The sequence below is a fragment of the Haliotis rufescens genome, unplaced genomic scaffold, assembly GCF_023055435.1.
Source record: "Haliotis rufescens isolate VD_foot unplaced genomic scaffold, xgHalRufe1.0.p SCAF_3, whole genome shotgun sequence".
Taxonomy (NCBI): Eukaryota; Metazoa; Mollusca; class Gastropoda; order Lepetellida; family Haliotidae; genus Haliotis; species Haliotis rufescens.
In genome coordinates, this window is record NW_025964001.1 from 3124363 (window position 1) to 3149956 (window position 25594).

At 42.6% G+C, this 25594-nt stretch overlaps 1 protein-coding gene across 1 annotated transcript in view; it reads left to right on the top strand.

Annotated features, from left to right (window-relative positions):
* Positions 1-15320, top strand: part of LOC124131778 (Golgi integral membrane protein 4-like) — a 69917-nt gene extending 54597 nt beyond the window's left edge. The window contains exons 4-8 of the mRNA XM_048403553.1: positions 1343-1437; positions 3247-3301; positions 4191-4420; positions 8297-9418; positions 12882-15320. Of these exons, the coding sequence (XP_048259510.1) occupies positions 1343-1437; positions 3247-3301; positions 4191-4420; positions 8297-9418; positions 12882-12953 (1574 nt within the window). The 3' untranslated portion in view covers positions 12954-15320. The remainder of the gene's footprint in view (positions 1-1342; positions 1438-3246; positions 3302-4190; positions 4421-8296; positions 9419-12881) is intronic.
* Positions 15321-25594: the final 10274 nt, after the last annotated feature.

A 25594-nucleotide genomic window follows, 5' to 3' on the forward strand; every position in this document is an offset into this window, starting at 1 on the left:
CTCTCACAGGGATCTTATGGTATCACAGGGTAGAAAGTTAGGTATTCCAAAGTGTGAAAGACTTTGTCCATTTTGTATCATTCCAAGTGTAGAAACAGAATACCATGTTTGTTTAGTTTGTCCGTTTTATGACGATCTTAGAAGAAACTTTCTGCCAAGTTATTATTATACATCTCCATCAGAGCATAAATGTAAGGTTTTATTTACCACCAGTAATGCTTTCACAATCAATAATCTTGCCAAGTTTACATTCTTTGCTCTTAAAATGAGGAGCAAGCAGTTGTCCATTATATAAACTACTAATTCTACCACCATATGTATATGGTCTCAGATACCCTTGTACGGATTAGTATTGATATTACTACATGCACTTGTGGCGCAACATGTTTGAATGCTTGAATATATATATTGTAAAATGGGCCTGTGGCCTGATTTACTGAAATAAACCACCACTACCACTACTACTACTACTACTAGACACTATGGTTGCATGCTGTTTGGTTAATCGTGTTCAGTGCACATCCATCTATCACGCATGCGCAATATCGATGTATTGGTCCAGGTTCGCTATTAAGCAGCAAGTATAACCGACAAAACCCACATCGCAAGTTGCAAGCCTCATATATCTCTGTAATAACGCTAGTGACACCGCAGATAGTCTCCCGTCTACAGAAAACGGAATACTGTCTGACTGTACACTGTGTATGTTTACCTGTACTGCATGGCTATTGATGTGGGATAACCCGCTCTGGTCCTGTGAAGCTCTTTTGTCTATCCTACAAATATTGGTATTGGTGCAACTGTCCGAGGGCTCTCTCTCTCTCTCTCTCTCTCTCTCTCTCTCTCTCACGCACGCACACATACACACACTTCATATCACGTATCTACAAGCACCAATGCCTGGAGGGCAGTGCACTGGGAGATTGCATGTGCAGGATGCGATATGCATCTAATCTTTGTTCATCGACTCTCAAACAACGTGATCCAAACAATAATGTTGTCTCTGCGGGAGCAGATCAATCACCGGCTGCTTTAGATGGAGAAATTATCTCTGAAATGACTCCTGACCTTTTGTCTATCCTACAAATATTGGTATTGGTGCAACTGTCCGAAGGCCTACCTGTCTCTCTCTCTCTCTCTCTCTCTCTCTCTCTCTCACACACACACACACACACACACACACACACCACCACCACAACCACACACACAATTTTTCGTCCCTCTAAAACATTTGCCCATGACAGACCCATGACCGATTCCCAGGCTTACAAAGCATGAAATGCTTCAATATTGCACAAACAGAGTAAAACTCTATTCACTCACTCACTCACGTCTGTTTTAGGGGAAGGCGAGAAACTTCTTGGGCACAAGATAGTTGCGGACACTGAGAGCAGCGACCCTTCAGCCTTCCAGAAACCAAGTCCGCAGCTCATCAAGGTGCGTGAATGACCAGGTGGTGTGTATTGACACAATGCTCTGATTGAATTATATCGACCCGAGCCTCGACTAATATTAGGAAAATATTTTGTACATAATTACGCTGGCGGAAAACACCGTGCCGTTATGGAAGCTGATTCCTGGCTCGATACATTCCAGCACGGTGATGTGTGTGTGTCTTTAAACGAGGTGGGTGGTAAGGTTGCATGGGGTTTAAGGTCGCGTTCAGTATGATTGCACTTATATAGCGACGTGCGGACTTGAACTAGTCCGGACCATGCCAGTTTTAGAGTCCTCGCCCACTGAGATACCATGCGAAGGATACTCCACTCAGACACGGTACCCGGACCAGCCCTTTTTTTATTCCCGAGCGTCAGGCAGGGAAACAACAAGTACCATTTTTTTGCGTCTTTTGGTATGACGCGGCCGGTGATATATAAAAAATATATTGAAAAATTGGTTGTTCTTTAGTACATATGAGTAGAAACATTGGTATGTAGAAGAAAGTTTGAAAACACATTAACTGCATTACGTGTGCGAAGACACTTGGTTTATATAAAAACATGTACAGGTCGTGTGTCGGGTAAAATAGATTCATTACAATAGATTCCGGAAAGATTAATTCGAATTCTGTTAATATAACGATTGCGAGGAATGACCTGCCTTGACACGGATATGGGACGTGTGGCCATCATCTGAGTTTCCTATGTCTTGGCGTGTCAGCACCGTATGTGGTAAACGTCGAAGACCTGCACCAGTTCTGGCTTCCTTACCACATGAGGCTGACACGCCGCTATAACTTAAATCATATTCATAACGGCGTTAAACCCTTTAAACTCGCTGACTCTAAGGCGACACAATTCGCCTGCAGAGATGCGTCCATCATGTAAAAGAATTCTCCCCGACTATAATTCTTGGTCTGTCAAAACCACACGTACACGTGGGGCCACCAAAGTGGTAAACGACCTCGCCCTGTGCCACCATAAGATTCCTCTCGCAGAGAAATGGCATGCTGGGAAAGAACTGAATATTTGTCCGCATAAACTCAGAATCCCTCTTTTGTATGAAATCACGGGAGTTTCGCACAGGAGAACGCCATTTTAAGCTTCACTCACCCAAATTAGATTTAATTGCAAGCAACTTCATCATGCATGACGAGGGGTTTACTTAAAATGTGTCTGGCTTTTTCTGCTTTACCTTAAAACGGTACATATCACCCGTAACATTAAACTTGCAACAAGCAGTAAGCCGAGTCTTCAAACAGGCCAGTGCCTGGTTACTCGTCCGCATTCAAGACGATCCATCAAAATACACACGTCATGTTTTCAACATCGGACCTGCGGCATCGATTCAAACAGCGTCGCCCCCAAAGAGCTGACGTTTTTCAACGTCAATCCGCGTAGAACTCACGTCAGAGGGGTCTCCGACACACGTCCCCAGTCCTCGTACAACTGGAATCGATTTTATGCTGACTAAATAAACTTTATACTTAATTAAAACCCCAATTCACAGCATTTTGACACATTCCTTTGGTGCCAACAACTGAGCAGGGAACGTATTCCAAAGGGGCCGCCATTACGCCAATTCATGTTAGCTCGGTACAGGATCCGTGCGTAAAAAGCAGAAACAAGTAATGCAAAATTATGCCTCAGATCTTTCAACATTTGATGGTGAAAAGTTAACAGCATTACTGAATCCCTGCCGTCTGAATGCCCCTTGCCCTATATGACACATGCAAGTGGCCGTTCCGCCCCGTTGGCCTTAATTAGCTGTCTTTCATTTAACGTATGGTTCCACAATTTATTCCAGATCCCGAAGCAAGTCGAGAAGAAAGCAGGGGGCGAGTTTCCACGTTTTATCTACAGTAAGTGCCAACAGATTGAATTAGAGTCTTCCCCGGAGATCGCATGGCATGGCATGGTTGCTTTTGAGTGGACTACCAATCTCGTAACACTGGTCGTTCGAAAACAGGACGCATCCTATCTTGTACTATCATTAGACAAGATCATATGATACTATTCCAAACGACATAACCTGTGTAGGGGTAAATTATGTGATGAAAGATTTTTGTCGGATTGAGTGATCGATTAAAGATGATGTTGATTCCTGTAAATAGCTTTGTGACAGATCGTATATGCTTGTTGTAAGAGGCAACTAACGGGATCGGGTGGTCAGGCTCGTAGACTTGGTTGATGCAGGTCATCGTATCCCAAATGCGTGAATCGATGCTCATGATGTTAATCACTGGATTGTCTGGTCCAGACTCTTTTATTTACAGACCGCCGTCATACAGCTGGAATATTGCTGAGTGCGGCGTTAAGCAACGAACAAACAAACAGTATTTCCTGAGATGTTATCAAATATTACGTATGATAAAGAATTTAATATTTTGCATTTTGTTTTGGTATTCCCGGAAATTGATCTTAATGTCAGTAGAAAATGTCAGCACCACACCCGTGATCGTGGGTTTCACCAAAGTGGTAAAAGCCTGAGACCTACTTTCTTCCCACATCAAACGAACGCCGTGATATAACTGGAATACTGTTGAAAGCGGCGTTAAACGCAACTCACTAACTGAAAGAATTTTACTCTGACGTGTCGATTTTCTGGAGATTGTGGTGCATGCTTTAACGAGGTTTCAATATATACAAACTACCACCGTTAGTCATTGTAACATGCCCAAGACGCTTTGGTAGGTAAGGAAGAAGCTGTTGGTGCAGGTTGACGTCCTACAACATACAATTATATTTTAGAGACCCCTATGCGAAATACATTTGAGAGGAACCAAATGACTGCAGGGAGCGTCAATAACGACGCTCAGACAGCCGAACCAGCATCCCACCACAACGAGGTCCCAGCAGCAGAAAGTACCTACGTTGACCCCCACGATGTGAGTGAGGTCAAGGCCGGCCACGTTGACCTGAGTAATGCCATTCCCGTCATACAGCAGCCCAACACCGATCAGGGCACCCTTGAGGGTCAGGTACGTGCGTCGTGATTAGATTTAACAACTGAACATGGTTTCACACGACAAACTGCAATGTGTGTGTGTGTGTGTGTGTGTGTGTGTGTGTGTGTGTGGAAATAGGGGTTTGGGGACGAACATTGTTAGTGTCTTCAAACTCGTTTTTGAAGTATAAATAGGTGTCAAACAAATGTTGGTCGCTTACAAACAATAAGATGCTACCTATGACTTTATGTTCACTTACTCCTTCAACAAACTGGCGTTGGCAAGTGAAGAGAAGCAAAGTAACAACAGCACATATTAGTCCTGTGCAAACACAATTTATTTTAGCTTGCCGATCTGTGATTTCAAACGTATTTTTGCCCGTGTGACGCCGCCTTAAGGAGATCATCGAGCGATGCCAAAGGGCTTGAATACTTAAAGCAACACGTGACCAATAAATCACAATAATAAAATATTGCGCCGAAAACAGGTTCCATTGGTTGTAAAAGGCAGAATAGCGGTGAAAATGATATGAATGAATCCCTGAAAATCAGTCATGAAAAGGCGAAAGGGATTAGCAAATCCTGCCCTTCCGGGCGCACCCGCTGCCCACACAATTTGCATTAAAAAGGAAGTGTTTGGTGCCTGACGCTGTACGGCGACGGCGACGGCGGCCTGTAAACAGACCCCACAATCCAGTGATGAACCAGAAAAAAAGCAGTGACACGATGGAGCATCCACTGATTTTGTCGAAACTAAATACGAGATGTTATGATTTAATTATGTATGAAATGTATTACTTAAGCTTTGTGTTGAGGACACACTTTGAACGAGCGCTAGATGGCCACGATGGGAGTTACGACAGTAAAAGGCGTTTACATCCCTTTGTTGCACAGGATCCTGTACTGCAGCAGTACTATACGTATAACAAACACAACAGGTCAAATGTCATACTAATTGATAGAAAACACGAGGTATATGAGCTGTATATCACTGCGGCTTATGGTCAATGCTATAAGAGCACGAAATTAATCTACTCTATAAGTACTTTATATGTAAGTCATTATATCCGTTCTGAATTATACATTCACAAGATTGCATTTCTGAAGCTGACATTTAGATACAGAGTATTTTTTACCTTGTGAAGTATGCCTCATGATCTTGACGAACGTGGGTTAGTTGCTCTCTGGGTGTATTATTCTAACGACCCCATTTCGTAGGATCACTGCACGACATCCCACTGAGTACAAAGCAATTACAGAAATATTTCTGACATCAGAAAGATTTCCAAGGTATCACCAAAAGCTCTTTCTGAAACATACCCAGACAATACAGCTGATGTCCCGCCAATACACAAGTTACCACAGTTACCTGACGAATACGCAAGAGCTATTACTGCATTATACGACCTATACTCAAGCGTTGTTACCACAGTATATTAACCAATACACAAGCGTTGTTACCACAGTATATCAGCCGATACACAAGCTTTTATCATCGATATATCAGCCAATACACAAGCGTTGTTACCACAATATATCAGCCAATACACAAGCGGTGTTACCACAGTATATCAGACAATATACAAGCATTGTTGCCTCAGTATATCAGCCAATACACAAGCGTTGTTACCACAGTATATCAGACAATACACAAGCGGTGTATCAGCCAATACACAAGCTTTTATCATCGATATATCAGCCAATACACCAGCGGTGTTACCACAACATATCAACCAATACACAAGCGTTGTTACCACAGTATATCAGCCGATACACAAGCTTTTATCATCGATATATCAGCCAATACACAAGCGTTGTTACCACAATATAGCAGCCAATACACAAGCGGTGTTACCAGTGTATCAGCCAATACACAAGCGATGTTACCACAGAATATCAGCCAATACACAAGCGTTGTTACCACAATATATCAGCCAATACACAAGCGGTGTTACCACATAATATCAGCCAATACACAAGCGCTGTTACCACAGTATATCAAACAATACACAAGCGTGGTTACCACAGTGTATCAGCCAATACACAAGCGGTGTTACCAAAGAATATCAGCCAATACACAAACATTGTTACCACAGTATGCCGGCCAAAATACAAGCGTTGTTACCACAGTACATTAAACAATACGCAAGTGTTGTTACCACAGTGTATCAGCCAATACACAAGCGTTGTTACCTCGGTATATCAGACAATACACAAGCGTTGTTACCACAGTATATTAACCAATACACAAGTGTTGTTACCACAGTGTATCAGCCAATACACACGTGTTGTTACCACAGTTTACGACCGATACACAAGCGTTGTTACCTCAGTATATCAGACAATAAACACGCACTGTTACCACAGTGTATCAGCCAATACACAAGCGCTGTTACCACAGTATACGACCTTTACACAAGCGTTGTTACCACAGTATATCAGCCAATACACACGCACTGTTACCACAGTTTATCAGCCAATACACAAGCGCTGTTACCACAGTATACGACCTATACTCAAGCGTTGTTGCCACAGTGTATCAGCCAAATCACAAGCGTTGTTACAACAGTGTATAAGACACTACACAAGCGCTGTTACGACAGTATACGACTGATACTCAAGCGTTGTTGCCACAGTGTATCAGCCAATACACAAGCGTTGTTACCACAGTATATCAGCCAATACACAATCGCTGTTACCACAGTATACGACCGATACACAAGCGTTGTTACCACAGTGTATCAGCCAAATCACAAGCGTTGTTACCACAGTATATCAGCCAATACACAAGCGCTGTTACCACAGTATACGACCGACACTCAAGCGTTGTTGCCACAGTGTATCAGCCAATACACAAGCGTTGTTACCACAGTATATCAGCCAATACACAAGCGTTGTTACCACAGTGTATCTGCCAATACACAAGCGGTGTTACCACAGTGTATCAGCCAATACACAAGCGTTGTTACCACAGTATACGACCGATACACAAGCGTTGTTACCACAGTATATCAGACAATACACAAGCGTTGTTACCACAGTATATCAGCCAATAGACAAGAGTTCTGACTTGAGTATATCAGCCAATACACAAGCGTTGTTATCGCATTGTCTGCTTCACTTACAAATCAAGTAGATTTGTGATGTGGGATAGACGCAATTAACTGCCTCCAGCGACAAGAAATAAGTACGCTCTCGACCATAAGTATCAATCTGCTGAGAATATCTGGAGGCGAACTACAAAGGGTTGCTGCATTAGACATCAAGTAATCAATTGTTGTGAGCGTTGTGAGCATAACAGGCTGTGCACGTGGGTACAAAGAGTTGCTGAAACAAATTAGATTTTGATCAACTGGCGTGTCATCTAAAATCAAAAGTATATGTTTAAGTTTAATAATCCACGATTTTTTTCTCAAAATATATGTCATTTTAACGACGAGGCAAAAGAGAATGTTCCCAAGCTATTAAACAGCTGGACTCTGTCCTCCATGTTTTCACCCTTGTGGGATTCTACAGGAAACTATGCTTCAGGAGCTACAAAAGAGAATTATGTATGTGTTCTACGCGAAGCGTTAACGCATCTTAGTTATGGCGTTTAAACTCAGGAGTTCATTTATGTTCCCTGGCAATATGGTGACACGGATGGCCCAGTCGTCTAAGCCGCCGCAACTCGCAGTTCGCTGTGCAGAGTTGCGTCTCTTGGCTACGCCAGAAACCTATGATCGTGGGTTGGAATCCCGTTTCGCTCCGATTATCTTTCTAGGTGTGTCAGTTCCATACCCGTACTCGTGAGTTTCACCGAAGTGGTAAACGTCTGAAACCTGCATCACTTCGGGATTTCCTCCCACCAATAAACCAATGACTTCTCAGCAAACATAAATCATAATCCACGTTTTTACTTTCATTTCAGATAAATATTCTGCCCGATCAGCCAGAGCAAAACGGCCCCATTGACATAGCCGCGCTTCAGCAAGCGCAGGATGAATATAGCAGAGAGAATCCTTTCATCAACAGCCTTCCTCTCTTCCCCGAACATCAGGCGTCGCAGGCGTCGCAGGCTGAGGACATCGTGGAGCCCGACCAGAAGCCGTCACCCATGCAGCCCGTCGAGGCTGAGGAGGCTCCAGAAGATGACGTTCCTCGGCAGGATACGGAGATTGTCAACAGTGAAATAGCTCCTGAAGAGGAATCTGATCTAATAAAAGAAGGGGGCGAATCCGAGGAGAAGAGGTCACAGGTTTTGAAATCAGAGGAAGAGGACAAAGAGGCTGACACTGGAGTGAAATCGGAGGAAGAGGACGACCAGGGTCAGGAAAGTGAGAGTCAGCCGAAAGGAGTAGCTGTAGGGGAGAGCGTTCCCAACTCGCCCGAAACCAAACCACTGCATCATCTGACGGGGAGTGAAATCGCCGCTAATGCGTTGCACAATCCCGTGGAAAGTGAAAGCTCGGTGCCATATTATTATTACTACTACGACTACAACAAGGACGGCGGCAGGGTTCCCGCTGGTGACCTGGGACCTTCAGAGGAAGGAGAGCGGGAAGAGGAGGAGTTGGAGAACATCAGCGATGAGAACAAACCGGAAGAAGCAGAATCAGAAACAGAGGAAGAAGAGGAAGACGAACACTCACACGAAGACGCAGAAGAGACCGAGGAAGAGGAAACAGATGGTGATGATCAATCTGAAGATGAAGCTGAGGAAAAGGATGAGGATGAAGAAGGATGGGATGAAGAAACAGGTGATGAAACAGAGGATGATGAAGCAGAAGCTGGTGAAGGCGATGAGGGGGCAGAAGAGGACAGTCACGCAGGAGAGGAGGCAGAAGAGGACAGTCACGCAGGAGAGGAGGAGGAAGACCATGACGAGGAGAAAGGGGGCCGTGACGAGGAGGAAGAGGTTGGTGATGAAAGTGACGAATCTGCAGACAGGACGAACTCTCATAAAGTGATTGTTGTTAATGAAGACAGCCTCCCCGAACCAACCAAACAGAAAGCGTTCGTGGCACAGCCTTTGGGGGATGACGAAAATGAGGTAAATCTAATGATTAAATAAGTCATGGAAATTACATAACGATAAACAGGCAGTTTGTATATGATGGGAGGTGGGAAAGCCATGATACAAGATTAGGGGTGTTGGTGTGGGAGTTTGGTTTATTTTCGAGGGGTGGGGGGTAATCATTTAAAGGAGGGATATGCAGATAAATGACCAACTTCACCAGGTAGAATGACATGAGACCGAACCACTTTCTCGTCCGTATTGCTTCCTCGCAGTGTTACATCGACTATCTGCCCGTATAGCGTTGGCAGACCATGAGTCACGATATCGATTCTGCCTGCCTCATGCAAGTCGTTAATAAACTTCTAAAAGTTAAAATGAGCCTTGTTGCTCACAAAGAGGTATATTTCTAAAAATAACTCTCTCAGCATGCTGACTAAACAAGGTAAGGATCAATTGTTTGAAAGACATTACTAAGGTGTTGACGGATGACAAAGTAGACAAAATGTATGGATAACAACCTCCATGACATACGGCGCCTTTACAGTAAATAAAGAAGATGTTATCCATAAGTTGTCTACTTTGCCAAGGACTCGGTCATTACATTGTCATTTCCCCAAGGCACGCGAAAGTGATTGAAACGACTGATATTGTTCTCGGGATTATGGAAAGTGTGTCGAGTTATCCGTAATTCGGGACAAGCGGGGTGCTGATATTAGAACATAGTGCCGATAATTATGCCGCAAAGTTACTTCGTCTTAGACAGCCATGAACAGCCGGGTTAAAAATCGTTTCAGATACCCATGTTGTCGACTAACGAGGAGATCGGAACGCTGACTTGGTTGACGCATGACATCGTATCCCAATTGCGTAGATCGATTCTCATGATGTCAGTTACTGGATAGTCAGGTCCAGATCGCCATCATATTGCTGGAATATTACTGAGTGCGGCGTTATACAACAAATAAACATCGTCTTAGATAATAAATCGATTTAGAGACTTCGACTTCGACGTTTCACTTTATACCACTAACGATTCTCAAGTCGAATCAGTGACCATATGTCAATCTGGGTTGGGTTTTTTACGTTTAAGTAGATATTGTACACGTTCATCACACCCGACAAGAAATTGCAGTGCCATTGTTTACTTTGTTTTTCAATCCTTTGAACTGACGTTCGTAGACTATTCTTAGTGAGCAACTGTTTGATTTTCAGGGAATGGGGGGCGGGATTTTGGTTTGAGATCAGCATGTTTTAAATGTTTATGAGCTCAAACAAATTTCCAACATAAACATGTTCTCAATTATATTTTGTCAATAAATAAATAAAAATAACGAACTGTTTTCTTTGGCCATTTGTGCTCAAGAAAAGGGCACAGTATATCAAATCTAATGGTTGCCCCATTATAGAAACGAGGACCGTAACGAAGCTATGCAGTCACCCCAACATACGGTAGTCACTCCTGTTAGATATAGTATAATCCTGTTAGTACGCAAAACCCACCTGTTGGACGCTTCCTATTTTGAAAGTATACTTATTTACAAAGGAACATTACTTCGTACACGTGATTCATTTTAACAGGAAGTTTTACTAATCTGGACGATTTCTCAGGGAACTGTACCGTAAGGGTTAGCAATATCAACGAAAGCATTATGTAATGTAATATAGTCATTTAGATGCACATATATTGAAAGAAAGGCTCCGTTTTCAAGGTTTTCTGGTGCGGCTACCGCATGAAAACAACGTGAGCATCAAGTTGTCCACAAGATGAAGTGTCGTCTGCTCGTGTCAGAAAGCCGAGCAGACGACTCCAGTCAGACACATGGGATTTAGGGGGATTGATTTCAATGATTTCACGTTTCCTTATTTGTTCCTAGAGACGCAAGTTAATGTATTTATACAAGAGGAGACGGTTTGAAAACTAATTTGGTTGTAATCACAAAACCTAAGGACGACGATGCTTTTTATTGATTCAAATGATGACTTCACGTTCAGCTTTCACTGCATGGCCTGCAATAGAATGCATGTCTGCTATCAGTGATAATCTGAAGGGTAGTTCATACAATATCAAGAAGATTAGAAAACGAAAGAAAAGAGGCAGACCTACTGCAGACCAGCAGAGAGCTACCAAACTACGGAATATGTGCACACTTTTAATAGAATTAGCCACACAAATTACAAACAAAGACACAATCCCCATAAAGTTTCCATCGTAATGATAAGAACCCGACACATTTTCAATGGAACCGAACACTGCAAATCAGTCAGTCAACCAGCTTCTAATTTAACATTACAGTAAACTACGGTTATAACGAACACGCTTATAACGAACTGGCGGATATAACGAACTGGTTTTTAGGTCCCTGCCATTTGCTGTATATATGCTGTATATATGCTTATAACGAATTACGGTTATAACCAACTAGAATTTGTGGTCCCTTTTTGAGTTCGCTATAACCGTAGTTTACTGTACTTAAATGGGGGACCTAATGGGGAAAGTTTGTTTCTTTGTAATTTGTGTGGCTATTTCGATTTACAGTGTGTACATATGCTTGTCGTAAGAGGCGTATAACGGGATCGGTTGGTCAGACTTGGTTGAAGCATGTCATTGTATCCCAATTAGCGTGGTTCGATGCTCATCATGTCAATCACTTGATTGTCTGGTCCAGATTTGATTATTTACAGACCGCCTTCATATGGCTGCAATATTGCTGAGTGCGGTGTTAAACAACAAACAAACACGTTCCATGGTTTGGTAGATCTCTTCAGGTTTCCTTTGGTAGGACTGAGAGAACACAAGAAGAATTAACGTTTATCGTTTACAGTATTAGGGCACAGCTACATTTTACACGAACATTATTGACGATATATAATAGTCATGGCAATCGTTTATCTTGATATGATATACATGTGCATCAAAACCTTAATATAGCAGGGCATGAACAAATATTTCAAACTCCAAGATGTTCGATTATTGATACGCATTACTTAGACGTTGACGGATGACAAAGTAGACAGAATTTATGGATAACAACTTCTTTAAAACTGTAAAGGCGACGTTTCGGTATAGATTCTTATACCGTTGTCAAGCAGTCTTGGTGACTTGACGTCTTGACTTCTTAACAACGATATAAGGATCTATACCGAAACGTCGCCTTTACAGTATAAAGAAGTTGTTACTCTTAGATTCTGTCCACTTTGTCAAGCGGTTCATGTTGCTGTTTCATAGGATGCTATTACCCTTGATGCTATGTTTGCAAGAGCCGATATCATACGTAGTGAACTTACGAAAATCGTAGCAGGCTGATTGCTTTGTGGAATGAGACCCAGGGGCCAGTCCCACAAACCGACCTTAGTGCTGCGATCAACTTATAGTCGTAAGATCGCTTGACAAAGGGAGCAAAGTCCATTACGCGCCACCCTGATAAAGCTGCATTATACTGACCACGCCGTGATACACGATTAATTTACTCACTCATCTTTCATTTCTTTATTTTAGGCTGACCTGCTGTCCTTGAACGTCGGAGCACCAGATGGCGCGTCCAATAATCCAGACGGTCCGGCTATGTAAAATGGCGACGCAGATTGGAGCCTCGTTTTCGTACTCGCTACTCTCGAACACAACATCTTAAGTTGATTGGTGCGATTACAAAAATGAGGCTGCGAATGACAAAGAAAATGAAATGTGAAAAAGGAAATATAGCTTATCATTCCTTAGATGACTTGAGTCTTGTTGGTATTAAGTTTTATTTTTATATAGGGAGTCAGGACATCTAGATTGGTTTGGTATTGTCTTGAATGAAAGCAGAATGGCTAACGACACTATTGTAAATAACTATCATGACAATGGAATAATACGAACATGTTCAAGCATTGTTCTCTGTTCACTGGGGTTTGTTTCGTGTTTTGTTTCTTGATTCAACCGTAATCTCTCATTATTTCACTCTCGGTTAACTGGTAACACTATTCACCCCATAAACCAAACAAGAATGGCGGTTCTAGTATCACAATAACTAGCAAGTACTTTTGAACTTACATCTTCTAAAACTTCAAACATTAGATCATAAACTATCCACTGTGAGATTTGTATCTCCGACGCGCTGGCATTGAGAGCCTTTATCCAATGCCGAAGGTCACACGAAGCTTGCTGCTCGGGAACCGGCAGGACAGGTTGTCTCGGAATTCCAAGGTCGTTTCAGAACATTTGAAACTGAATACCAGCGAAGTGTATTTTTAATGAAAGTCTCATAATTGATTCATTGTAACGTACAGTGTCTTGCTTTGCTTATCATTCAGTGGAACTTCACGAATACGCTCACTACAATCGTAACGCTTTCCTGGGCCCACTTGCACAGAGCGATCTTAGCGCTAAGATGATCTTAACTCCCATACTTTAACATAGGCTTACAAAAGTCTTAGCGCTAAGATCGTTTTGTGCAAGTGGGCCCTGGAGTCATGTTTCAGAGCATTCTTGAACAAATATTGTCTCTGCCGTCCTGAACTGAACCTTACCGTCAACGCCAGAGAACAATCAGTCCCGAGTATCTGCCGAAACAGATTCCATTTGGCATAAAAGGGAAAATAGTGGTGAAAATTATTTGAATAAATCACTGAAAATCAGTGGAGACACCGGGTGTTCGCGAAAATGGTAAGCATTTCCTGCTTTCCATGTAGCAATGAGAAATTGAGAAGTAAGGCCTTCGTTATTCCACGGCTATTGTTACTGTGTGTGTTTTATTCCCTCTTTGGGTATATCATTTGAAACAGATATGTTTTACTTAAACTAAAGTAATATCAACATTCCATATTAACAGAAGTGATTAGTACTCATACCATTCCGACATGATCTGGACGCGGTCTCCGGTCCCCACCCTGTTCCACGACGGGTATTGGCCAATGTATAAATAGACATCGTGATTGACTGAACGCTGTGCGTTGTAGTGACCACCTGTATAGCAGGCGTTTTTTTCTTCAACCACGTGTGTTTGATGTATCAAATAATATTCAACCACAGTCTCCCACATAGGTCCTATACACAAACCACTATCTGTGTACCTGGTAATTTTTTAACACGTGTGTTTAAACATCAATACATATATTAGATTCTCTTAGACTATTTTATCCCTTTGGCACAGTATATGATAGGTGTTTGTCAATAAACGTCCCACACATAATATAGTCGTATAAGTCACAGTATAACAAATAGGCAATTTCTACTATTTAATTATCGTGTAAATATATAGCGTTTGAAACCTAGAATACTAGTATCACACAGGCATTTAGCCATTCGTTCGTTAGAACTCTTTTGTGAAATTTATAAACTATCTTTTCATGTATTATCGACACTTGTAGAATAATTCAAAACACGTGAGTTTTTTAAAAATATATTTACGGGACCGGAATTATTTGGTTATTATGAAGAAGCTGTTTTTTTGCGTCTTCTCTTGTTTACAATTTACTTCGGTTAATGTATATATCAGCATTGGCTTCTGATATACAATTCCTTGTCAAAATGGCGCAAATTATTTTTTTTAATTTTTCAAAGTCGGAATATTTCGGAAATAATTCCAGACTCTTCCCAGAAAGTAATGGTCGGTGTCTCCAGGCGCTGCAGCGTCAATGACGTCATACTGCTTTGTCGAAATCGTAGACACCTTGTGATCACCATTCGGACAAGTGTTAGCTTCTAGTCATTATGTAGAGCAAGTTGTTGCCGACGTTGCCGACGTGCAAGTAGAACGATTGGCCTCGGGCTTGACGCCATTGGCCACTTTTGTAATTTTATATCCGTATGGTCTCCTCAGCTAGCTTCTGCTGCTATGCCCTTTCCCCCTTCTCCGAGTGGCGTCAACTGTGATATACATGCGTTATACTTGTCTGTAGATATGCCTGTTGTCTGTTGTCACAAGGGACCAAATAAAGTTATACTTTAAATGAATGTTCTATTTGTCACTTTATAAGCCTACATCTTGTATTCTCATCATGAGGTCAATGTTTCTGCACTTGTAGTCTCCGTTCGCTTTTAGCAATATTCCAGCAATATCACGGCGGGGGACACTAGAAATGGGCTTCACACATTGTACCCATGTCGGGAATCGAACCCGGGTCTTCGGCATGACGAGCGAACGCTTTAACCACTAGGCTACCCGACCGCCCTAAAGGGACTCAGGACACACGGCGCGGGACCCCCGGTCACACTCTTGGGCAATGCCTACCAGTGTCACTTGCCCACTTACTCACTCACCCAACCACTCACTCACTCAAGGAAGGTGTAAATTTCAACTTTGTCCACCTACCTGGACAGTGTGGATCATTTTTCACAAATATCAATGACTGGATTGTCTGGTCCAGACTCGGTTCTATCTGAGTGGAATATTGATGAGGGCAGCTTGGAATTTATTTTTCTTGATGTGACAAAAATGTAACTCACTTTTACATTCATGAACTTGATACAAAACAGTGATTACATTCGATACAGCTCTTGGGTTATGTTTAATTCACTTCTCTGGAAAATGTAAAAAATCATACAATGTATTTCAATCTGAGTTTTTCAATTTTATTTAAATTATTTTTATTTTTATTCATCAGTACTTCCACAGTGAGAATGATAAAGGAGCGGAGTCTGTCAGAATGTTGAAACATAAACAAAGAAAATATTATCGAGACATTTTATCGGAAAGAGAAATTTATAATGCAAATCCCAAATGTCTTTCTCTTCCCTTTGCTCTTCATCAATCATCTTCTCCCTCATCTTCAGCAGGATTGATCGCAGTTTTCCCCATCACTGTCGGCAGCGTGAACATGACAGGGATGGAGTGTACAAATGGCGTTTTGTATGCACTCCCAGTGCCACTACGGGAGCTCATGTTGAGAATGTAAATCATCTGTGAGGTATTCTGAAGTAACAGCTCTCTACTTCATTACAATACATGTACCCGTAAAATCCAGGTTGGCATTGGTCTTCGGCAACCCATGCTTATCTCCCCCTTGGAAGATCGGGGTTGGCATTGGTCTTCAGCAACCCATGCTTATCTCCCCCTTGGAAGATCCGGGTTGGCATTGGTCTTCAGCAACCCATGCTTATCTCCCCCTTGGAAGATCGGGGTTGGCATTGGTCTTCAGCAACCCATGCTTATCTCCCCCTGGGAAGATCGGGGTTGGCATTGGTCTTCAGCAACCCATGCTTATCTCCCCCTGGGAAGATCGGGGCTGGCATTGTTCTTCAGCCACCCATGCTTATCTCCCCCTTGGAAGATCCGGGCTGGCATTGGTCTTCAGCAACCCATGCTTATCTCCCCCTTGGAAGATCCGGGCTGGCATTGGTCTTCAGCAACCCATGCTTATCTCCCCCTTGGAAGATCCGGGTTGGTATTTGTCTTCAGCAACCCATACTTATCTCCCCCTGGGAAGATCCGGGCTGGCATTGGTCTTCAGCAACCCATGCTTATCTCCCCCTTGGAAGATCCGGGCTGGCATTGGTCTTCAGCAACCCATGCTTATCTCCCCCTTGGAAGATCCGGATTGGTATTTGTCTTCAGCAACCCATGCTTATCTCCCCCTGGGAAGATCCGGGCTGGCATTGGTCTTCAGCAACCCATACTTATCTCCCCCTTGGAAGATCCGGGCTGGCATTGGTCTTCAGCCACACATGCTTATCTCCCCCTGGGAAGATCCGGGTTGGCATTGGTCTTCAGCAACCCATGCTTATCTCCCCCTTGGAAGATCCGGGTTAGAATTTGTCTTCAGCAACCCATGCTTATCTCCCCCTTGGAAGATCCGGGTTGGCATTGGTCTTCAGCAACCCATGCTTTTCTCCCCCTGGGAAGACCCGGTTTAGAATTTGTCATCAGCAACCCGTGTTTGTCGTAAGAGGAGACTAATGGGATCGGGTGGCCAGACTCGCTGACTCTTTGATGCATGTCATTATCCCATCGAAGCTCATGATGTCAATCACTGGATTGTCTGGTTCAGACTCAACTATTTATTGTTATCACATAGAGTGCGGCCTTAAACAACAAACAAACAATATATCTTATTTTGTATAATGGAATTATATTGATTCTTTAATCGAAAACCAGAAAAGACCGAATTTCCCGACACATTAACGTTCATGAAAGATTCAGAGATTTCAAAGGCTAACATATACACAGCTAATCTCGTTCTACTAAGTTCTATGAGAATCACGTGTTTCACTCGCTACGGTCTCTCTCTGACGTCACGCATGGTCTAACGGAGCATACACCCACTCAATGTCCCTGCACAACGTAAATATGTCACAATGTTTCTGTATATAGCTAGATGTATATCAAATTTCTCTACATTTCCGAAAATCAATCATGAAAACCACATTTTATACCTTTCCAACATACAAACATATATGTCTTCAGTGTCAAGCATTTGTGCATCTGGTACATCTGTTGCCTTTATGTAAAACACTGCTAATAATGCCATCATTGCTGTTGAACATTAAAACATACAATGTCACAATTACATATGAAACATACCTCGTCTTATTTCCCCATTCCAAACATTTGTTTTATTATTTTCTACACAACATACATACAAACATCACACGACACCATTTACACTGGTATCATACATGTGTCCTGCTGTAATCGTTCGACAATGTGGGGCACTGGTGGCAGAGTCGTCTGAGGCGCTGCAATTTGCTGTGCAGAGTTGCCTCCCTTGGGCAGTAAGAAAAACTGTAATTGTAGGTTCGAATTCCGGTTCGCCCCGATTATGTTTCTAGGTTTGTCAGCACCATACCCACGCTCGTGGGTTAAACCTCTGAGACCTGCATCACTTTAAGCAGACCCCACCTGATATACCTGGAATTCTGTTCAAAGCGGCGTTGAACTCAACTCACTCACTCGACAATATGGAGTGACCAGACAGTCATGGTATGATACCAGTTGTATATTTCGGGTTAATCAGTTTCTCAATATGCGTCAGGAGCTATTCCGTTACAGAGATGGGACAGTGGTGTGGCCAGTGTGTACCATCATCTAACGTCCATATCCAAACAGTGCATTGACAGCCCTATTAACATTGCGCCCGTAATGAGCATCAGTGTTATTATTCCTCCATGGAGACTGAGGGCAAGGACCAGCTGTGCCACCTGGTAGTCTAGTCAACTGGTGGAGTCGCCGTAATGAGCATCAGTGTTATTATTCCTCCATAGAGACTGAGGGCATGGAGACAGTGGTGTGGCCAGTGTGTACCATCATCTAACGCCCATATCCAAACAGTGCATTGACAGCCCTATTAACACTGCGCCCGTAATGAGCATCGGTGTTATTATTCCTTCATGGAGACTGAGGACAAGGACCAGCTGTGCCACCTGGTAGTCTAGTCAACTGATGGAGTCGCCGTAATGAGCTTCAGTGTTATTATTCCTCCATGGAGACTGAGGGCATGGACGAGCTGTGCCACCTGGTAGTCTAGTCAACTGATGGAGTCGCCGTAATGAGTATCAGTGTTATTATTCCTCCATGGAGACTGAGGGCAAGGACCAGCTGTGCCACCTGGTAGTCTAGTCAACTGATGGAGTCGCCGTAATAAGCATCAGTGTTATTATTCCTCCATGGAGACTGAGGGCAAGGACCAGCTGTGCCACCTGGTAGTCTAGTCAACTGATGGAGTCGCCGTAATGAGCTTCAGTGTTATTATTCCTCCATAGAGACTGAGGGCATGGACGAGCTGTGCCACCTGGTAGTCTAGTCAACTGATGGAGTCGCCGTAATGAGTATCAGTGTTATTATTCCTCCATGGAGACTGAGGGCAAGGACCAGCTGTGCCACCTGGTAGTCTAGTCAACTGATGGAGTCGCCGTAAAGAGCATCAGTGTTATTATTCCTCCATGGAGACTGAGGGCAAGGACGAGCTGTGCCACCTGGTAGTCTAGTCAACAGATGGAGTCGACCAATTAACCAACATACAAGGCCCACGACACCAGAGCGAGAACCACGCACAAGGGAACAACGCCATACAAGCATTGGAAATATTAAGCTACATCGAAGTACCTTTCATTTTGCTGTACTCATAATCCTCAATTTTAAATTGTGCGAGTGGCGGGTGCTACCGGCAGGGCTTTTCGCGAACACCGGGACTCGTCACATATTTTCTCTGATCCATTCCTATAATTTTCACCGCTCTTTTGCCTTTTGATAGAGTCTCATTATTCTCTGACGTTTGACATTTATTTTTAGTCAATATGAATTAACAATTCACACAACATAAATCTATTAACCAATCTATCATGCGGCGAATAAAATAACATATCCTAATTGGATTGACATTTAATATTTAGTCAATATGAATTAACAATTCATGCAATATAAATCTGTTAACCAAGCGTTCATGCAGTGAATAAATAAACATAAACCTGTGTGGGGAATAACGTTTTGAGATCACGTGAGGCGCCTCGAAGTTCACAGGTTTGTTTACACGGAACAACACCAATAAAACACAACAGCTATATTCCCTGCAGATCAAAGAGATGGTTTGGAACGGACCATAAACCACCCTTAAAAAATCTTGATGAGCAGTGCGGTTTCAGAGATGTCTATTATGGAGTATTCCTAGATTATTAACGATGTAAAGATCGAAGCATGAGAAAAGATAATAGAAAAAAACATTCAATCAAACATTTTACTGCGTTATTCATATACGTATTCCCATTATTTCAAACATACATGCTAAATAAACTTAATGACAAAATGACGTTTCACTTTGGCGGCCATGTTTGAACCGAATCGGAATTGGCTGACATAATTGCTTGGATTCTATAGGACAAAACCACAACCTTTAGGCCTTGTGTCAAGGAAATTCATTATCGCCATAGTAATGTGCATGAAGGTTAAATTTCATAGCAGGATCCAATACAAAACTGCACACACACCCGTTTTATGTATACTCAACAACAAAAGTTCCTGTGACACCAATATTTTAGTGGCCATGCAGTGGGGACAAGTTCTATTCACTGGCGAGTCTCGTTTTCACCTCAGCCACAGCGATGGACGGATTCCAGTGTACCGACGTCGAGGTGAACGTTACGTCAATCATTGTGTCATGGAAGAAGATCGGTTCGGGAGCGGCAGCGTTATGATATGGGGTGGGTTTACAGCAAGACAGACGACCCGTTTGATAGTGGTAGAGGGAAATCTCAATTGACAGCGCTACCGCGACGAGATCATCGACCCTGTTGTTCCACCGTTTTTGCGTCGTCATGGCCCAGGCATTACCTTTCAACATGATCTCTCACCAATCGGGCACATGTGGGATGAGTTGGATCGGCGCCTTTGACGTCAACCACGTACGTGTTCCACAGACACTCCAGGAACTTCGAAACATGCTCCAGCAGATATGGACAGATAACCCACAGGACTTTGTGCGACGCCTGGTCCATTCCATGAGACGAAGATGTGTTGCTTGCATCGCAACCAGAGGTGGACACACACGCTATTGATTTGTAAATTGACATTTTGGCATGTTCATGGTTTTTTTTTATGAAATCACGCATTTTCTGAAGTCAGTATGGCAAATTAAAACCATTTGAACACTTACAGGAGTCTTTTATCTGTTGCAAACCGAAATTGTTTCAGATTTGGTAAAAACATAACTTTGCATTAAATCTTATTCAATGTCACAGGAACTTTTGTTGTTCAGTATATAATTGCACATAAACTGCCCGGCTAATGAAAGAATACCCATGTTTGATGGTGGCTAAAATGAAACAAACAAGAAATAGTTATTCGATGGTGGGGTATTTGATACCGGTATCATAGTTGTGTTTTGGAGTGTTTCGTCTACTGTTATCAGCCTAGTAACATTTTGATACACTTGTAATTTTCTGGTCAAATCCATTTATCAAGTACTTACAATATATAAGTTGTGGCAGGATCACGAGGGGTGCATGGCGTTTTATGAGTCCCTCGTTAGGTTTTACTCCATGTACCCCGACTGATACTGCTACAACGAATTTTTCTTACCGACATGTTTTAATATGACATTGTTAAAGAATTAAAACACATTGAAAATTGATAGAAAACAGCTGTTCTATTGAGCTGAGATTAACTTGTGCGATGTCACGTGATTTCCAATGACTCGGGGGAAAAGCTTACGCCTTTTTGCTTTGAAACGGGGTATAAGGGATTTATTCTATCTCTCAGAAATCAACGTGCAGCCTGTATTGCTCGTGGCGGGGTATAAGAGATTATTCCCCGCTGAGAAATGTATTACCCTCCAAGCGGGTTACACAGTATTTTATCAAGGTCACGTTGGCTAATGAGATCTCATCATTCTGACATGGAGGTATGATAAAGTATTTTATCAAGATCACGTTGGCTAATGAGATCTCATCTTTCTGACATGGAGGTATGATAATTTCTTTTGCCTTTACATCACACTAATAGCATGACAAATGTCATGACGATGCAATCGTGCGTGTGTTTGAGACTGATCCCTTATGCCATACTTTATCATTCAAGGAATTAACGTTCTGTCGACTGTTTGAATCGAAAAGAAACAGACAGAGATACAGCCAAGTACTTTACATTACTGATCATGAATTCTCAACAACATGCTTCAAACACCATCAGGTCGGTCAGGTGGCCAGATTTCATTATAGTTAGTAAAAACTCTCAGATCGACCGAAAACACGTCAAAGACAGAATACAATGTAAGTTTTGCCAAACTTGCAAAAAAGACTTCTAAATTCTTGATTAGATATAGAAATTTCATTCCTTGTATGCGTCTTCTCTGGAATTACATATCCTAAATATATTCATGCGAGAATTGAATTCTTTAGCATAATATGAACTAGTTTATCTTAAAGGGTCGTTGTGAGGACGGATACCAGAGGGGGCTGCCCGGGACTGTTTTGTTTGTTTGTTTGTTTGTTTGTTTGTTTGTTGTTTAACGCCGCACTCAGCAATATTCCAGTTATATGACGGCGATCTGTAAATAATCGCCTCTGGACCAGACAATCCAGTGATTTACATCATGAGCATCGGTCCACGCAATTGGGATACGAAGATATGCATCAACCGAGTCATCGAGCCTCTTACGAAAAGCATGGGTTGATGAAGACCTATTCTAACCCGGATCTTCACGGGTTGTAGAATTATAACTTAGCCCTGCAAGCCTTCCTTCACAGCGTTGTATCAGTGTAACAAAAAGATTTTACTTTTTACAGCAGTTATTGTTTTGATGGTGTCTTGTTTTATGAATGTCGGGAAGTGATTGTAGAATAACCGAGGCATACGCAAATTTGTAGTTAGTTAAATGCGATGCAAGATATATCCAATCTTCAAAACATGAGTGAGTGAGTGAGTGAGTATGGTTTTACGCCGCTTTAAGCAATATTCCAGCAATATCACGGCGGGGGACACCAGAAAAGGGCTTCACAAATTGTACCCATGTCGGGAATCGAACCCGGGTCCTCGGCGTGACGAGCGAACGCTTTAACCACTAGGCTAACATGTTAAAGAACACACAATGGGAAGGTTGTGTGCTGCAATACCCACCAGCCATGACAGATTAACTATAATCATATGAAATATATCGGGCTTTCTTAAACTTCTTTGGATTGTATATAATTATCATCATGTGCCGGAGGGGCGGTCGGGTAGCCTGCTGGTTAAAGCGTTCGCTCGTCACGCCGCATACCTGGGTTCGATTCCCCACATGGGTACAATGTGTGAAGCCCATTTCTGGTGTCCACCGCCATGATATTGCTAGAATATTGCTGAAAGCGGCGTAAAACCATACTCATTCACTCACTCATGTGCCGGAGGGAATCTAGTTCCCAATAGAGTATCTCACAATATATTAGCTCAGGTCCAGTGAAGATTCCTGGTTAGAATAGACCTTCAGCAACTCAGGCTTGTCGCCAACAATGTCGCCAAGTGTCGTGAATGACAAGCCATGAGTCAAACAACCGATGCAGCATCGCAGATGTCCAAGGAAAAATGGACAGGAGACATACCTCCAAAAACATTACCGGTCCGATCGATATCACAAATATATTTGTCTCCAATGGGATTAAGATTCTATTCATGACGTTCCCTGCTGGAGTCTGAATGCGCCATCAGCTATATACGGACACGCGCCATTGAGCGGGGACCAATCACAGTGCAGGTGAAAGTGACCTTAACCGCCGACACGTTCATACACTCCTGTGATTAATCACTGAGTAACTTACTGTATAATTGGCCATCTTGATCATCTATAAATGTGCAAGGTCTGAAAACAGTTTAACTGTTCACCAGGGGACACGAACATTAGTTGAATACGTTACGCTAGTATTGTCGAGCTAAACTGCCGGGTGAAGACAGTATACACTTGAAAATTGGATACAATTGTATACACAAGAAATGTAAACGTTATCAAAACGTTACTAGACTTAAAGCATTTGCCGAAACATTACAAACTGTCACAATCAAATATGAATGTATGCTTTCTTTTGCTACGCAGTTGAGACAAACTTACGTGGCTCCCCTTAAAGGTTGTGTTTGTCTGCATATTGTTTAACCCCTCACCCAGCAATATACCAGCAATCATCCGATTCATAGAACATGTCCACCCGATACACTTAGTCGCCTCAAACAAACAAATATGATCACTCACGACAAACAGTCCCGCCACGGACCCCGCTAATTTGAAAAACTTAAGTCATAACTCAAATAAAAACTTTTTACCTGACTTAAATGTTTTGCTTACTAAGTTTTTTTATTTTTACGGCCTGGGTCCATAAGTACCACCGACTCCCAACAAACCACATACATTCATCAACATGGATGAATAATTCAGGATAGAATAGTCAAAGTTTCTTTGTCATTTTCACTCGTATTGATTCTTGCCAAAACATCAAAACCAGAAACATTCTCCTTGAAGCAACGCCTTATCTATGTTAGGATATAAATAGGACAGTTAATGACAGCAGGACGCCAGATGTAAGTTATTCCATCCCCGTCCGTCTGTGCTTCTGATGGTTGATGGGGAAATAGCATTTTCCATCCCCTGAATGCAGCCCCGCCGTGACCTTAAGACCAACGCGTGAAGTGACCCCGGCCACATGCAATGGAAAGTGGAGGCAATAAAGTTGTTGAACTGATAAACTAAAAACCTATAATAACGCACGAGCGAGATGAATCTCGGGAGGAGGTCAGCTTTGCCACTAGTCTCATTGTTCAGATGGGGCAATGATTCCACGTGGGCTAAGATCCAAGGGAACTGTCTGTCTCGGTTGTCTGTTTAATGTCTTTCTGTCCAGGCAATCTGAACTTTAATGTCTCTTTCCTTATACACCGATTAACCATTAGGTTCTTCCGCAGGAACTGATACCACACCGACTTCGTTCTGTTAAATCAGCGCAGCAAAGCTAGTTTTTCACATCGTGTCCTTTTCATGCATTATCTCATTAGAAAGAAAGACACAATCACCTACTAGTCCAAGAACTGTTTTTATTTATAGGGGACGCTGGTGGCCTATGGCAACGCTGTGTGTATTGCGTCCCTTTGAGGCGTCAGGATCCGCTATGCGTGGCCACTGTAGGCTGCCCCAAATCAAAAGAAATGTTATATTCGGGGTTGTGTTCAGAGGCCGTATCAGTAACCGCCGGTCATGGGGTCGAATCCAAACATCTCTGTGACTATCATGCTTGGTTTGTCACAGTAATTTCCGTGCTCATGGGTTTCACCAAAGTGGAAAAGGAAGGTTGACTGTGTCCCTTTTATTTTTCTTCCCATACCGACCTGACACGTCTTGATATAACTGAACTAATGTTTGTTTGTTTGTTGTTTAACGCCGCACTCAGCAACATTCCAGCTATATGACGGCGGTCTGTAAATAATCAAGTCTGGACCAGCAAATCCAGTGATCGATGTTGCAAGGACCCGTGAAGATACCGGAAAGAATAGGTCTTCAGCAACCCATGCTTGCCGTAAAAGGCGACTATGCTTGTCGTAAGGGGCAACTAACGGGATCGGGTGGTCAGACTAGATGACATGGTTGATGCATGTCATCGTATCCCAAATGCGTGGATCGATGCTCATGATGTCAATCACTGGATTGTCTGGTCCAGACACAATTATTGAGAGACCGTCGTCATATAACTGGAATATTACTAAGTGCAGCGTTAAACAACAGAGAAACAAAAGTGTTACCCTGTTACAAAAAAATCATTTAAAAAAATACAAAACAAAGGTG